Below are 15,743 nucleotides of genomic sequence, written 5' to 3'. Positions count from 1 at the left end.
TACACAACTTAAATTTTTCTACTTTAAGAACACCATGTTACCCGGTGCTATCTCAGGCATGAGAGTCATCTCTGGCAGTACACATACTGTTCCGGTTGTTGTACCCTGGGAGACAGAACCGTCTGAGAGTAGGCGCGAAATCTGTTTTAAGGGCCCCGTGTCAAACACGATCCTCAACCAAAACCGTCAATGACAGTTTGTTCATTCTTGCAGCGGAGGTTCGTACAAGACGGTGCGGTTGAAGTTCTTCCAAAGACACTTGCTTGAATCAAGATTGGTACAATTATATTGTATTTATATTCATTTATTTAGTTTTTGTAACCGGTATTGTACTAGTCGAATTTCCCACAAAATAACGAGAGTCTCGTTATTATATATTTTGTAATATATTTTATTGAAAACGTGAACCTAGTTCCTACAATTATCTCACTACACTCATTTATGAAAAACACCCCATAATGCCCCTTTGCTGACTGGACTGATACGTATCACAAAACAACCAAGAATGAGGGCATTATTTGGTTATACCAATACACATGGTCTAAATTCTTTTCCGAATAGTACTTTTGATTTAACTATAAAAATGTACTTATAAGTTCTTTTTCTATTTTTGACCAATTATAAAAATAGTTGGGCCGGTTTAGACAAATGGATAAAAAAACTACTCGTTAATTACTTTTGACCAATTATAAAAACTAGCGGTAAGACTCGTGTGCAAACACGGGTCCTATCTTAGAAAACCATGCATAACAAATATAAATGATGAATATAATTATATTTATATAGACTTATAAATAAAATAAATAAATAAGTCAGTCGGTAAATACTTAAAGTTTAGAGTATAAAAATACAAAAATATACAATTTATTAATATTTTGTAAACAAAATAACATTTGCATTCAAACATGTTCCTTTAACCTCCACAAAACACTATTTTAACCCAATACTATTATAGATAATTAGTTACAATTCACCCCTCCACAACAAAGTTATTATTTTTTTTACTTATTCTTGACACATATTGATAGAGAGTAAAAAGATAATTAGTGCAGACTTACAAAATTGATATAAACTAATGGTCAATAGTTTTATTCAACAGCAATTCCATTATGTTGATAGCAAACCACTGTTGTCTATTAACTGTTAAAAACCTCTGTTGCTTTCCAACAGACTTTCCTAAAAACTGTTATCCATTATCTCCAACAGAGCTTGCCAGATGGATAGATAGTAAGCATCAGATGTTAGTCAACCCATGTTAAAAAGGTCAGTCAACAGAAATTACAAAGGTTAGTAAATAGATGTTAAGAGAATAATGTTATTAACAAAGAATTTAGTACTCTCATTAAAAATGAGAGCTGCAAACACGGGTCGTTTCTTAGACAACCATGCATAACACATATTAATAGAACATATAGATACGTGTATAGATATTGTACCAAAACGTGTTATCTACTATAGCTAAAAGACAACTATAAACATAGATTATCGGTTAATATATCAGTTACATACAATTTAACTGTTTACTCAAAAAGACAATATAAACTGTTTATAGACATAGGTACTTAATAGAATTTGAGTACAACTTAAGGTTCAACAAACGTTAACTACAAACACACAATCACCTGCCTCAACAACTTTCAGCAAAACTAAATCAAGGAATCAACAGAGTTTAGAAATCAGCAGATCTTTATTCTCTCATCAACATTTCCCGGATTTGCCCTTTGAATTGGAGCTCAAAATCCAAGGAATCAGTATCATCTTCATCCCTATCAAGTTGAAGGTTAAAAAGATCTTGGAGGTCAACTGGATTTATACCAACTGCATTCTCCCTATATATCTTTTCAACACTACCATCAGACTTGATCAAAGTCAATTCATGAGTCTGTTTGTCAGACTTCCACTTTACTATTTTTGGATCTGATGGGTTTCTTGGGAGAAGTTTTATTTGAGAGGAGTTTGGCGATTGAGGCCTGCTTGCCAATTTCTGAAGTGCTTGAGCAACTTGAGCTTGTAATTGCAACGAAGCATCATCCAATCCATATCGTAACTGATTTCTGATAGACTCTTTTCTGTACTCAGCATACCTATTTTCATCTTCCTCATCCATCAGTTGTTGTCTTTTTCTTTGGTTCAAGGCAGCAATGGATACATCTGCTGATGAGAACAACTTTTTAGATGTAACGGTCTGCCGACGTATAACAGTCGTTTCATCTTTGTATACTGGCGTTTTAGGAAGGGATGGATCTGTTTTTCTTCGCTCTTCTAACTTATTGTAAGATCGATCAATATACTGCCTAGACCATTTTCCAATTTGTCTAGCAGTCCCAACCTTAGCTGCTACAAGTTCTGCCTTCATTCCCTTGTACTTCAACACTTCATCCACTTCAACCTCTTTGTATTGTTTCCAGTTGGGAGCAGATTTTGGCATTTGTGGATCTTTATTCATCTTTTCAATTCTATTAACTTTCTCATTAAGAGCCTCAAGGGGCCAGTCTTTGAAATCAGACCTGTAAGCTTCGTAGGGCTTGGTTTCCATGATAGTGTTCAAGAAATCATTCCTTAATGTCTTTTGTAGCTCAACATTTGGTGACAGATTTGACATATTCTTACCCAGGTCTCTAGCAAAATCTTCTAACTTCTTGACTTCACCAAGCCAATGTTGCATGCGAGCTGATAACTTAATGTCTTCTAGCCCTTTACACTCTTCATTTGCCTTATCTTCTGCTTGCTTGCCCTTTAGCTTCAGATATTCATAAACATTCTTTGGAGTTTCGAATCCCTGAAGAGATGGGAAGGTTCTTTTGGATGGATCATCCTCTGTGTAAAATTGAGTCATTTCATCTTGAACTGCAAGCAGTTCCAGAGGGAAAGTTACTTCTAATGGGTTGATCTTTGTTGATAAAGGTGGGACGAATGGTTTGGGTGAAGTTTGAATGAATGGAGTAGCTGATAACGGAATTGGTGCGGGTATATCTTTTTCTTCCTTCTCTTCTTCATGCACCATGAATTTTCTCTTTCTTGTGTAAACAGATTTTGGAGAAGGAGGAGTTAGGGAAGAAAAAGGTGCTATGAGTGTAATGGTTGATTGTGATGGGAACTAAATTGGGTAGAATCAGTGGATTGAGTAACAACTATTGAAACAACTGGTGTCTCAAGCGCTATTGTCTTAACATCTGTTGAAACATTTGTTGCATCAACAATTGTTTGAGTGGAGGTTGGTAGTGGTGATGAGGATTTTGTATTCTGCTTTTTGACAGGTGGTTTTTCTGGTGAGAGTTTTGTTTTAGGTGTATTAGAATCTGGCTTCTTAGGTTTAGCAGTGGTTTTAAGTTTCGCAGTAGTGGTTGGTTTTTCTGGTGGTGATATTGGTTTAGGAAATATGACAATAGGAGATTCGTTGTGTTTGTGTGATTTTCTTCTATATGAAATTCCAATGTTGAGCACTTCATCTTCCTCTTTTGTATGCTTCCTCTTCTGCTTTCGTTCAATCTCCTTATCTGTCTGTTTGTTAACGATATCATCAATTCCTTTTTCTTACCAGTATCAGATTTTCCAGGAGATTTTGTAGAAGTTTGCTTGGAAGGCTTTGGATTTTGTTTTGGCTGATTCCTTGGTGTTGGTTTGCCAAAGTTTTTCATGGAATCCTTTTCCCTCTTTTCAGGTGCAGGGGTAGTACCAGTTAACTTTGCAATGCATTCTTTTATGCCCTTAATGTCAGCCTGTGTGTCTTTGTATCTTGCTTCAACCATAACTCTAATTAGCTTCATGTGGGAATTAAGTTGAATCTCAGCAAGTTCCCTTTGAGCTGCAAGAATGGGTTGTACCGAATTCCAAAGTTCTTGGCATAACTGCTGATGAGAAGGTCGACTTTTGAAAGCATCCACCAACTGCTTCAATTGATCTTTCATATCACCAACAGTTGTTTCCAAGTTAGATATCCTCTCCGTCAAATCCTGGTATTTTAATCTATCACCTAACTTAGTAGGATCATCTGAATTCCCACCAGAGGTGGTTGTATCTGCTTTTGAAAGAGGAGGTATCTCTAAATTTTCATTAGCAGATGCCCCTTGTTCTTGGTTCTGGGGACTTCCCTCTGCATCAGTGGTTACCTTAGTGATCTCACCCTTGTTAACTTGAACTCACCAGTAGATACCTTGATAGACACAACAGTGGTTGCCTTCAAGGGAGTCTGACTGATGAAACTACTGTCCAAATGTAAATCAGTGGATTTGGCATTTGTAGTAGCTGCTCCACTTGAAATACCATCAAGAATTTGCTGAAATTCAAGAGGTGTAGCCTCCTCAACTATTTCTAGGTTATGTAATTGAAAAGGTTCATACATAGCTATTGTTGAAGTTAAACTCTCAGTAAAGTGTTCGTGGGAGGGATTGCTATCAGTCTGAATGCCAATAGCTTGAAACAGTATTACAAACTTTGGTGGAATAGAAGATGAAGGCATTGATGTCGAAAGAGACATTGCCCCGGGAGAAGGGCTTTTAAGTATACTCTCATATGAGGGTATGACATCATATTGTGGTGTCCCTGTGAATACAACATGTTCCTTTTGTGAGGAATCATGAGGAGTTTGGTTTATAGGTTGAGATCTTTCCACATGTTGTGAGGAAGTAGCAACAGTGGTTTGTAGTGACATCTGTGTTGTCACAGGGTTAACCTCTGGGATCTCATCTTCCAGTAGACCCGTTTTGCTGGTTTCGGTGGGCTTTTTGGATTTTGTTTTGGTCTTTTTGAGTTTTGTTGGTGGGGGTTTCACAACAGTGGTTGTAGTGTTGTGATCACCAAGAGCAGTGGGCTCAGCAACAGAGGTTTCAGGAGCAGTTGTGGACTCATCTAAAATTTGCTCATTCCCCTCTGCTTCAGTTTTGGAAACATCTAACTCTTTAGCCATAAGGCGAGTAAAAGTTTCAGATGTTAGACTATTCATTTTAATAGCTTTACCTTTTTCAAAAGCTTTTTGAGAAACATGTTTTTGCAGGTAATAGCTTAATAGTCTAGGAAACATAAGAAAACCAGTAGCTTTCCCCTTTTCAATAGCAGTAGTTTTACCCTTTTTAATAGCAACAGTTTTCCCCTTTTTAATGTTTTTTAAATTTGCAACCAAATCAACAAACAGTGCCTGTGAGTTGTTAAAATCAGTATTTTTCAAAATCGCATACCCCAATGACTGAATTTTCAAAGGTATTTCATTAAAAGAAGTAGTTTTATTTGAGAGACAGATTAAGAGAGTATGAAACAGGAATTTCATTGCTGGTGGAAAATTACCTTTAAACATAGTTGCCTGATTCAACTATCCATCATATCCCCTCCCAATCAAGTATGTTTGAATCTCATTTTTCGGGAAAGATGTCTTACCTGCCAAGTCGTTTACCTCAAATGTTGTTGATATGGTACTGGGGGTAATAGCAACCGATTCACCTTCGACTTTTGAAGTTATACTTAAGGCCACATTGTTTTGTTCTTCAATATTGACATTTGCCAAAAAATCGCGGAGCGTCTCTTGGTAAATGGGTGCGTCGGTGGTAAGAATGACCTTATATTTTGATGATGTAAGAACATCAATCATTGAATGATAGAGAGTATTGTTCTCGGTTTTCTCAAAAATACCTAGGTAGTTATGCGAATTTTTCATCATCAAAGCCATGATCGGAATTGAAAGTTGTGAGAGGTTGACGAAGAAATGTTGAAGAAGAAGGTGGAAACCGCTCTGATGAATTTTAAACTCGAGACGAAAGTAAAACCTCTGTTTGGGGATGAAACAGGGGTTTATAAAGTGAAAAAGTAAATGCTGACGTGTCAGAATTACAAAGATCTGATGGCTAACATCTGTCCACGTCAGAACCTCTGCTCTGATAATGGATGACAGTTGTTTGAAAACCATTGTTGGCCAACAACAGATGTTAGGCAACATTAGTAACTCATCAGTCCTTAGATTAAACAGAACCGATGAGAATAGACAATACCCTTCAGCAGTGTTTGGAAACCACTGTTGGGCAACAACAGATCTTATGCAACAATAGTAAGTCAGCAGTCCTTAGTGAAACACAGGTTTGAAAAACAGTTGTTTTCAACAGACTTTTAATATAAACAAATAAATATATTAAATATCAGCAGCCATTTAATGCAAAACATTTAAAAAATAAATTTTCATGGGAAAACTATAAAATTAAATATCAAGAAACTGAAGGGACAAATTATAAACCTCTGCTATAAAAAAAATTAAAAAAAAACCTATTCATTTAAACACCAACAATAATCTACATGCAAAACAAAGGCTACTACCACTTCATCAGACACAAATGTTGTAAACAGTGGTAAATCAACAGTCGCTAGGATAAACAACACTTATTAAAACAGACAATACCTTTCAGCAGTGAATGAATTTTTATCCAAACAGAAGTTGATTCAAAACATCAATAAATACTATGAAAACACTGATAATCAGTTTTAAATTGATTTTATATATTAAGACTTATGATATGATGCAATAATAACCTAAAAAAGCATTGTTGATGGAGTTTTCCAATTTTAGAAACAGTTGTTTTCAACAGACTTTTAAAGATTTTTGTCAAATTTTTTCAAAATACCTATTTTTTAAGAACGTTCAGAACTTCTATTGTATCAATGGTTGACAATTCTTTGGAAACTGCTGTTAGGAATAACAGATGTTGGTAACAGTAGCAACTGAACAGTCGTTATAAAAAATAGAAATTATAAGAACAGACAATACCTTTAAACAGTGGATGAATCTTTTTCCAAACAGATGTTTTAAAAACAGTTGTTTTCAATAGACTTTTAAAGATTTTTGTCAAATTTTTTTCAAAATACCTATTTTCTAAGAATGTTCAGAACTTCTATTGTGTCAATGGTTGACAATTCTTTGGAAACTGTTGTTGGGAATAACAGATGTTGACAACAGTAGCAACACAACATTTACAATAGCAGGTATCAACTCTAACAACTGTTGATGCTCAAATTAGTAAAAATAAAATGCTCTACAAAGATTAATAGAATTAAAATTTACATATCACATATGACGGTAGATAAACAATTACATTGAGAACTGAACAACGAAATTTAATAATCTTCAGCTCTTGAACAGTAGTCCTATCCTCATATACTTGATCCTCAACTTGCTTGATAAAACGATACTTTAAATCTTAAGAAGCTACAGAAGGGTATGATGACATTTTTAACTTGTATATTTCTTCAAGTCTGATGTAAAAGAAGGATACAATGGTAGTAAAACGTGATGAAAAGCTTCTGCACTGTTTTTGAAGTCTGAAGTGCAGAAAGAAATCACCATCAGGTTTCTGGACACTTGGTCTCTCGTAAACAAACCTAGATGCAGTCCATCAAAACACATCTTCACCTCTTGAACAGTAGCCCTATCCTCATATACTTGATCCTCAACTTGCTTGATAAAGCGATACTTTAAATCATAAGAACCTACAGAAGGGTATGATGATAGGCTCTCATAATTACCATTAACTTCTTCATTTATTATAAAGATGCATTTTAAATGCTATAAAAGGCTGATGATTAAGCTGATTGAAGAACTAATATATAAAATGGACATCATCAGTGATAATAAATACAAGTAAACCTGGAACAGCATCGACGCTTCATGAAGTACTCCACTTTCTACACTTCATGTAGCATCCGCCAAAAACGGATTTCCAAAATCCGACCTGTTTTGAATTCGGATCCTAACTTTTGAACCTCATAAAATTTTTTTCGCGAAATAATTAATCGTTGAAGAATTTATTCTTTAATAAAATTAATTAGGTTGTTTAAATATTTATAATGTTTAAATTGATTAATATTACAAATAAAAACTTTGTTTATTTCATTTCTTAAAATAACTGAGTTAACTTGTTATAACAAAGTTGTTGTATATTTTAGAACTAAGTTGGTGCAAATCTAATAGTCAAAATCCTCACATACTAGTGTCAAAAGTGATTTTTTTTTGAATGAAGATTGCCGCGTAAACAGCTTCACCACCTTCCTTTGTTTTGGCTTATAGTCGCTGACTTATCGGTGATTGATATCGATTACGCGTTTCCGTTTTTTACAATCAATCAAGAACGAATACAAAGGTCATGACCACATTCATCGAGTCTTACCATGTTCGATTTCGGAAACTTCAACCATACTAAAATCACGAGTCCGAAAAATGCTATATATACGACATCCTCCCCAGCCACTCTCGACACACCCTTCTGTTCCTACTCGACACCCTCTATCTCTCGATAACACCCACACCATCTCGTCGACCCTCACACCTTCACAACATCTTTCCGCTTGAACCACCAACACCTTCGTCGGAGGACTCCCGAACCACCTTCACGTTGCCGGAGAAAGCCGACATCACCGGAAGTTTACGTCGGAGAACTCTCTCGCTGTTGGAAGGCCGCCAGAACTTCGCCGAATAACCCGAAGCCAACCGGAGTTACGACGGAACTCGGTTCCTGTTGTTCGGTATATAATTCGCTTGTCCCTTGTAACATCATTGTTATTTCAGCATTAATAGTCATCTAATCACATAAGACCATCTCCAAGAACACATTTGTTTGGGTTGTTTTTTGGCATTTTTCCACCTCATCAGTTTGTCATTATTGTGGGTGTCATTTTTACCCTTTGTATTTGAGATGCATACTTCACGAAGAATGCATATTTGAGAAGCTTTTTGTCAGGTGGTGGGGTCAAAGGGTGGGGGGTTGGGTGATAAATTAAAATTAAATGTAAAAGGTGATGATGGTGTGGCAATGTTTTTAAGTGTTTTTATGCTTTCTTATTGGTTGGGTTTTTGATGTTTTTGAAGGGTGAGTGTTTTTCTGATGTGGCAGCTGACTGGACATGTTTTTAGGTGTTTTTAGGTGTTGTTATTGGAGATGCTCTAAGAATTTAACTATGGTTGGAAATGGGTTGGACGAAACATAACAAATAGTCTGCGCCATTTTCCTTATCATAACGAAGAAGAAGATGGCACCAAACTGTTAAGGTTATCTTAATATATATAACTTTGCCTTTTCTTTGTAAATGAAACTAATTTTTTTTTAACGGTGGATTCTATGATTTATAGAATAGGGCCAGCATATGCTGTAAAAACCCGAAAAGACAGAGTAAAACTACGAAAGAGCAACAAACACCTCACCCACCCACAACACAAATTATATAATAATATCTTGAATATTGAAATCCACCCATCTACCCCAATCCACCTTATCTAATTTTGATCGACTCTTTAACCAGATGAAGGAGTCAGCTTTAATGTCATCTACCACCATGTTTCCAGAGACTTGAATGTTCCTGTACTCCTTCGCATTACGAGTCTTCCATATATGCCAAATAGTAATCTGAAAGATCAAATTTATCACCTGTTTCCAAACTTTAGAACCTTTCCTCCCTTCAATATAATTTAAGACTTCTTTAGCCGCTCCGAACAAAGTACCGACTGGGAGCTTCACCCACGCGAGGACATTCCACCAGATAACCTTTGACATATTGCAATTACAAACCAAGTGATCCACCGTTTCAATATTAATATTACACATAGGACACACAGAATTATGAAGCACAACGCCTCGTTTAGCTAATTCCTCCTTAACCGGAATCCTCCCCAAAACGACTCTCCAAGAAAAAATATTAACCTTCGACGGAACCCAACGATTCCAATGTTTCCATTCTTCTTCAATCAACATTGAACACCTCAAAATCTGGTCTCGAACAACAGCAACTGAAAAAGCACTATTACCATCCGATTTCCAAGCCCATGTATCAGGCCCATCTTGAAGCTTCACACCATTTAGAACTCTCAACAAACCAGTCCATTGCTCCCATTCTCTTTCATTACAAGGAGGATGAGAGCAGAGGACATTCCATTGTAACTCATTAGTAGTTCTAACGACTTTATCAGCAACTGTCGCCTTTTTAAAAGATGAAACTAACTGTTAAGAAAGTTTTGCAATGTAAAAGTATTTATTTTAAGATTATATAATTATATATTTTAATTAGTATAACAACAAGATTAGGATACTACAACCATATATATGTATATGGGTGCGTGTGTTTTTTTTATATCATATCGTTCTTTCAAAAGGTTTTTTTCACATTGAATTAAGGATATTGAAGACGACCGTTACTAAAGTTATGGAAATAAAATAAGTCATTAGATACGTGGTTCATGACATTAAATTTTGGATACATTATTATTTACTTATTTAGGTTGTCAAATTTGTGAATTTTAAAGGTTAATGATGAAATCAAATTGTAATATGTAATTATTTTGTAAACGATAAAACATTATAAAACATTAAGGGTTATATTTAACCTACAAATAATAACGAGTTCGTTATGTGTTATTTCATATATCTAGGATAACCATTTCATTCGCTTTCTTGGATACTCCATCTTTACTCGTGCGTTATTACAAGAATCGCAACGCAACCACTGTGAGTATACATGACCCATTTTCCATTTTAACACTTTTGGGTGCAATATGTATTCTATATCAATCACATTATTCACTTCAAACAGCTTTATGCACACTCTATCCAAATTGCACGTGATACATTTGATTCATGTTATACATGTTATGCTATTGTAAACTCACATGACTATGTGTTCATTAACTTTGCAAGCCTCCCCTAACAATGGTAGCGCTATAGGTTGAGAAACGCCCCTCCTGTTATTCTCGCGGGTATTGTTAGGTTAATCTATGTTAAAACCTCCCGTTATACTTTTGGGTTAGGCACTTTAATTGCGTTAAAATTTGGTTTGGACACATAGAGTAACATCGTTTTGAGTATATACTGTTAATGTGTAATCATGTTATTCACGTTGGATATGAGCAACTTCAAACATTTTATTATGCTATGTATCAAATTTGTATACTCGCCAACATATTTTGTTGATTTTATTTTAATACATATTGCAGGTTGATTGGTACAAGACTCAAGAAACAAGCTAGGATGGCTTTAGATACCCATTTTAGCAATTAAACAATGTTTGAATTTATGTTTACTATTTCAAACAATGTATTATTGTTTAGTTTTAATAAAATGATTTAATTCATATTGTCACATTTAGTGTTATGTTGTTTTGAGCAATTTGTTCGTCTCATCCCGATGTTTCCGCCATCGGTTGGGGTGTGACACTTCAGACTTGAAAAACAGTGCAGAAGAACTCCCCACTGCTCACTCGGAAAAAACAAAGGTGAAATATATCAACACCTTAAAATAAATATTATCAACATATATCAACAGTTTAAAAGAATCCACAAATCTAAAATAACCCGCAACTGATTGTTTGAATTCTAAACAACTCTGATTAGGCTGAAATATAAAGCGAGAATTAGAATAGATCAGTTCAAATTTTAAGATTCAAAATCAAAGAAAAAACATACACTCAACGATGTTGCAACAATGATGTTGGGAAAATTACATGAAGTACAAAAAGCTGTAATCGCAGATGAACAGACTGAAGATGCAAATTCTGCATCCTCTATCTATCTATCTATCTATCCATCCATCCATCCATCCATCCATCCATCCATCCATCCATCCATCCATCCATCCATCCATCCATCCATCTATCTATAAAAGGAGAAATCTGAGTGACACGGTGGCAGTCGAGGTCAAACGTTGGTGTGTGAAACAGAGCTTAAAATGAAACAACGATGTTGGAACAATGATATTGGAACAAAGAACTGTAATCAAATATTAACCGGCTCAATCATGAGAGCTATGCATTTGAGTAAGAGAGATATGATCGCAAATATAAAGGAGAGAGATAAATTGAAATTTGAATGTGGAGCCAAATTCATATATGTTACTTATAGGGAACCAGATTCATATGTATTTTGAATTTTGAATTTTGAATTTGGAGCCAGAATTTTAAATTTTGAATATGGGTAGAGGTTTGAATTGGTTTTATAAACAGCTACCCATTTGTAGATATGGACAGATGTTTGAATTGATTTTAAAGTGATTTTCTAGATGTGGGCCAGACCTTTGAAAATTAAAGTGATTTTATATATTAAGGATTATGATGCGATAATGACATAAGAAAAGCCTTGTTGGACAGCCTCTATGGCTGCCACCTCAGCTTTTCTTATGTCACTCAGATTTCTCCTTTTATAGAAAGTATAGATAGTTGGGCCGATTTAGACAAATGGATAAAAAACTACTCGTTAATTTACATTCGAATACATAAGAGAACTCTTTAAGATACTTTGCTCAATTAACATAATAAGTAACTAAGCTTTATGTTCGATTACCAAACAACTTCCAATATCTTGTTCTATTCCACAAAAGATTAAACACATATAGATCATGTGATGTTCTCAAATTCGTTAGCCATCTCCGTTAGACAACTATTGCTTCACTATAAGATTAGAACCGTATGACAGGGATGGCAATGGGCCGGGCTTAGGCCAGGTATTGGTAATCTTATACCCGTCAGGTATTTGTTGGGTAATTATCCGTCAGGTATCGGGTATACCCGCGGGTATCCGACATAACCCTTAATTTGTTAAAAGATACCGACTGAAATTTCCAATTACATTTCTTTTTTTACTATTATAATTATTGTATTATTTTTATTTATATAACAACAATTATAAATTAAAATAAACATTACATACATATAAGTTTTATCATAAATAAATAATAACATCATAGTTTTTATAAAATTTTATTTATATACTTCACGACATACAAAATATATATAATATTATCAAATAAATATTCTAAAGATTATTTTTAACATGTTGAACCTACTAAAATGACACACTAATAGATGTGGGTTAAGGGATAACAAAAATACAAACAAAAAACTTTCGGGTATATAGTTCGGGTAAACGTATATGTGTTTTTGGGTAATCGGGTCGGGTATCATCTAATCCCATATCTGAATTTTTTTAAACTAATCCCATACCCGACCAATACCTCTCGAGTTTATTTTTGCCATCCCTAGCATGTGGGCATGAACACTTTTCAAATATCTTGATACCACTAGACACTAGACTTTAGGTTGTACACAAACTTAGCTACAAATTGGATGTGGATGTTTGACAATTAATGAAAAAATGTGGACTTTAGATGTTAAAAGTTAAAATGTGGGCATGGTCTAGGCAAATGAGAGTTGGCCAGAATGGCCGTCAGTTCAATATAGATGCAAACGGGAAGAAAAATGCTAGAATACCCTTTAGTGTAGGAAAACGGGATCCAAATGGAATGCAACAACTGTGAACAAGAATCCAATGATTGGGTTATCCTCATAGTTTCATTGATTTTTCCTTTTAAACTCCTATATGTGGTTTTTATTTTTTTTACTTTTTTTTTATAATAGATATGAGTCCATTAGTTGTTAATTCGACTCCAAGTTATAAGTTAATCTGTCAATGATGAAAGTTAAGTCACTATTGACCTCTTTTGTTAAAAATGAGAAAGTTTTAAAGCTAAGTCACTATTGACCTCTTTTGATAAAGAGAAATATTTTGTTTCGAGTAATTCGGTGTTATCAATATCAAGAACAGAGAAATATTTTATTTTGAGTAATTCGGTTATCTATTTCTTGATATGTCTCATAAACATTTATATTTTGTTTTAGCAATTTTGATAAGATATTACCGTAGACTAAAACTCTATAACTTTATTTCATAAAAACCGATGTCAAGTTTCCTAAAACAATATAAGAAAATGCCAAAAAAGCATCCAAATTCAAACTTGCACACAATGAGATCTAGAAGTAAAACTACGTATTTGTACATCTGCCTTCATTTCGTTGTCAACTTCGAGCACTTGCAACTCTATCCCTAGCAAACAACTCTTTTGAATTTAGCAGAGTTTATTTTTATTAATTTATTTACAACTAGAATTAAGCATCCCGTGTTACGGCGGGGGTCTAAAACTATACTCAATAACATTAATGCCACACCGCTGGTAGCCATCACCAACACTGAAGTTGCGGCGTGTAATGCGAACAAATAATACTGAAACATATAACATATAAAAAATAACTATGTCGATTTAGGACCCACGCGTTGTGACAAACTTGTTAAATACATGTACGTTGCGCTGTGTTAACTCGCAAAATAACGTAGAAAAGAATAACTAAGTTGATGTAGGATCCGCCCGTTGTGAAGAACTTGCCAAAAAGGGAAAATAGACACGTTGCGACATACCTGTCAAATGTGAAAAAAACAGACCAAAAACGTTGAACTACATACACACACGTTGTGACGTATTCACTCGCAAATTTTAGAACGAAACATAAAACGAAAAACTTGCGAAAGATAAAAAGTATGGGGGACCAAAGTTGTAAATAAAAAAGCTTTGGATTAAATTAACAAAGATGAAAAGTGGATCATATATATCATGCCATGGGGAGCTACCCCCTATGTAAGCTACTAAACTGCGTAATACCGAATACTAGCGACCTGTTGTTTCATAGTTGCCCCATTTGTCAATGTCTATCTTCATTGACGGTTTGCCAAGGTCTAGTAGTTCACTGCCGATCCTCTCCAAGCACGGTGTGAGGTTGGTGAAACTTAAATAGCGCTATCAACTAATAACCCGTTCGCCAGGTACCGACGACTAATCGGTATAGAAAGTAGGGACTTTGTGATAGAGTTGCGTTTAGTACACTTGTTGCATCTAATATAAATAGTAATTAACCGTATTCCAAACCCGGAATGGTAAGCAATCCCAAACCTGGGAAAGTGTCGTTTGTTCCATTTCCCAACGTTCCGTTTCCCAACCACTGGGAACGCATGCTTTTAGTAAAGTGTGTGAACTCACCTTGGTTTGCTCGGCATGTTATTTACTTGTTTTAATAGTTGGTTAACCACGTCCTATTATGATTACCAATACTAGTCAGGTTTTTGTTATGCAAGCAGTTCACATGTTTGTACACATAACTATCAGGTAGCATACAAGCATAACATATAACATAATCCACAACTGGTGAACAGTAACATGATCAATCCAAAATAGATAGTGTGCAATCCAGTAAGCCTTATGGCCCATTAAGAAAGTGTGTGACCTGGTCCAAGTATTTCAAAGTTTGTACATGTGTGTGCAGCCCAATAAGTTATACAGTCCAGATAAAGAGTGTGCGGCCCACATTGGACAGCCCACATAGAGTGTGCGGTCCACACTCTAGTATGCGGCCTGTCTCCAAGTGTGCGGTCATGCAGTCCCTAATTGTACCCTGTGTATTTCTTGTTTGTACAATAGTGTACGGTCCACACCACTGTGCGACCGTGCAACACCTGCTTGTACCTTGTGCATCTGTCACTTGTACACTAAAAGTGTGTGGCTTCTAGGTGTGTAACCCGCTGTGATGTGTTGTACGCAGTGCAAGACAATTTGTACATTTAGCGAGTGTGCGGTGTGGACATAAATTCAACAATAACATTTCATGTTCAATGATTCACTCACCCAAAACACAGTTTTTTACAAACCTCTTACTTCCGACATTTCATCTAACACATTCGGACTATCCATTATTGTTAACAAGTAATTAGATCTAGCATCCTATCATCATCATTCAGATCAATTAACACCCTCATATACAATCATCATGGCAGTCATCATTTTTATTTGCCTACTCATATTTCTATCATACAAAATCATCAATCTACAAACATGGATCTAGACAGACCCGTAGTGCACACCCACACTTAGCATCTTATATCATCCATGTATAATCCAAACAATATT

The 15,743-nt window shown here is 35.3% G+C and overlaps 1 protein-coding gene across 1 annotated transcript; it reads right to left on the bottom strand.

The window, feature by feature from the left end:
• Nucleotides 1-9,188: 9,188 nt before the first annotated feature.
• LOC110882654 lies at nucleotides 9,189-15,527 on the bottom strand. Its single transcript, XM_022130625.1, has 3 exons — nucleotides 15,492-15,527; nucleotides 13,889-14,011; nucleotides 9,189-9,965 (listed from the first exon to the last, which is right to left on the bottom strand). Exons 1-3 carry the CDS (start codon nucleotides 15,525-15,527, stop codon nucleotides 9,189-9,191), a joined length of 936 nt encoding a protein of 311 aa, XP_021986317.1.
• Between the last annotated feature and the right edge of the window lie 216 nt (nucleotides 15,528-15,743).

Source organism: Helianthus annuus, chromosome 10 (genome assembly GCF_002127325.2).
Source record: "Helianthus annuus cultivar XRQ/B chromosome 10, HanXRQr2.0-SUNRISE, whole genome shotgun sequence".
NCBI lineage: Eukaryota > Viridiplantae > Streptophyta > Magnoliopsida > Asterales > Asteraceae > Helianthus > Helianthus annuus.
Note: the sequence above shows the minus strand (reverse complement) of the source record. Positions and strands in the feature narration are given on the sequence as shown.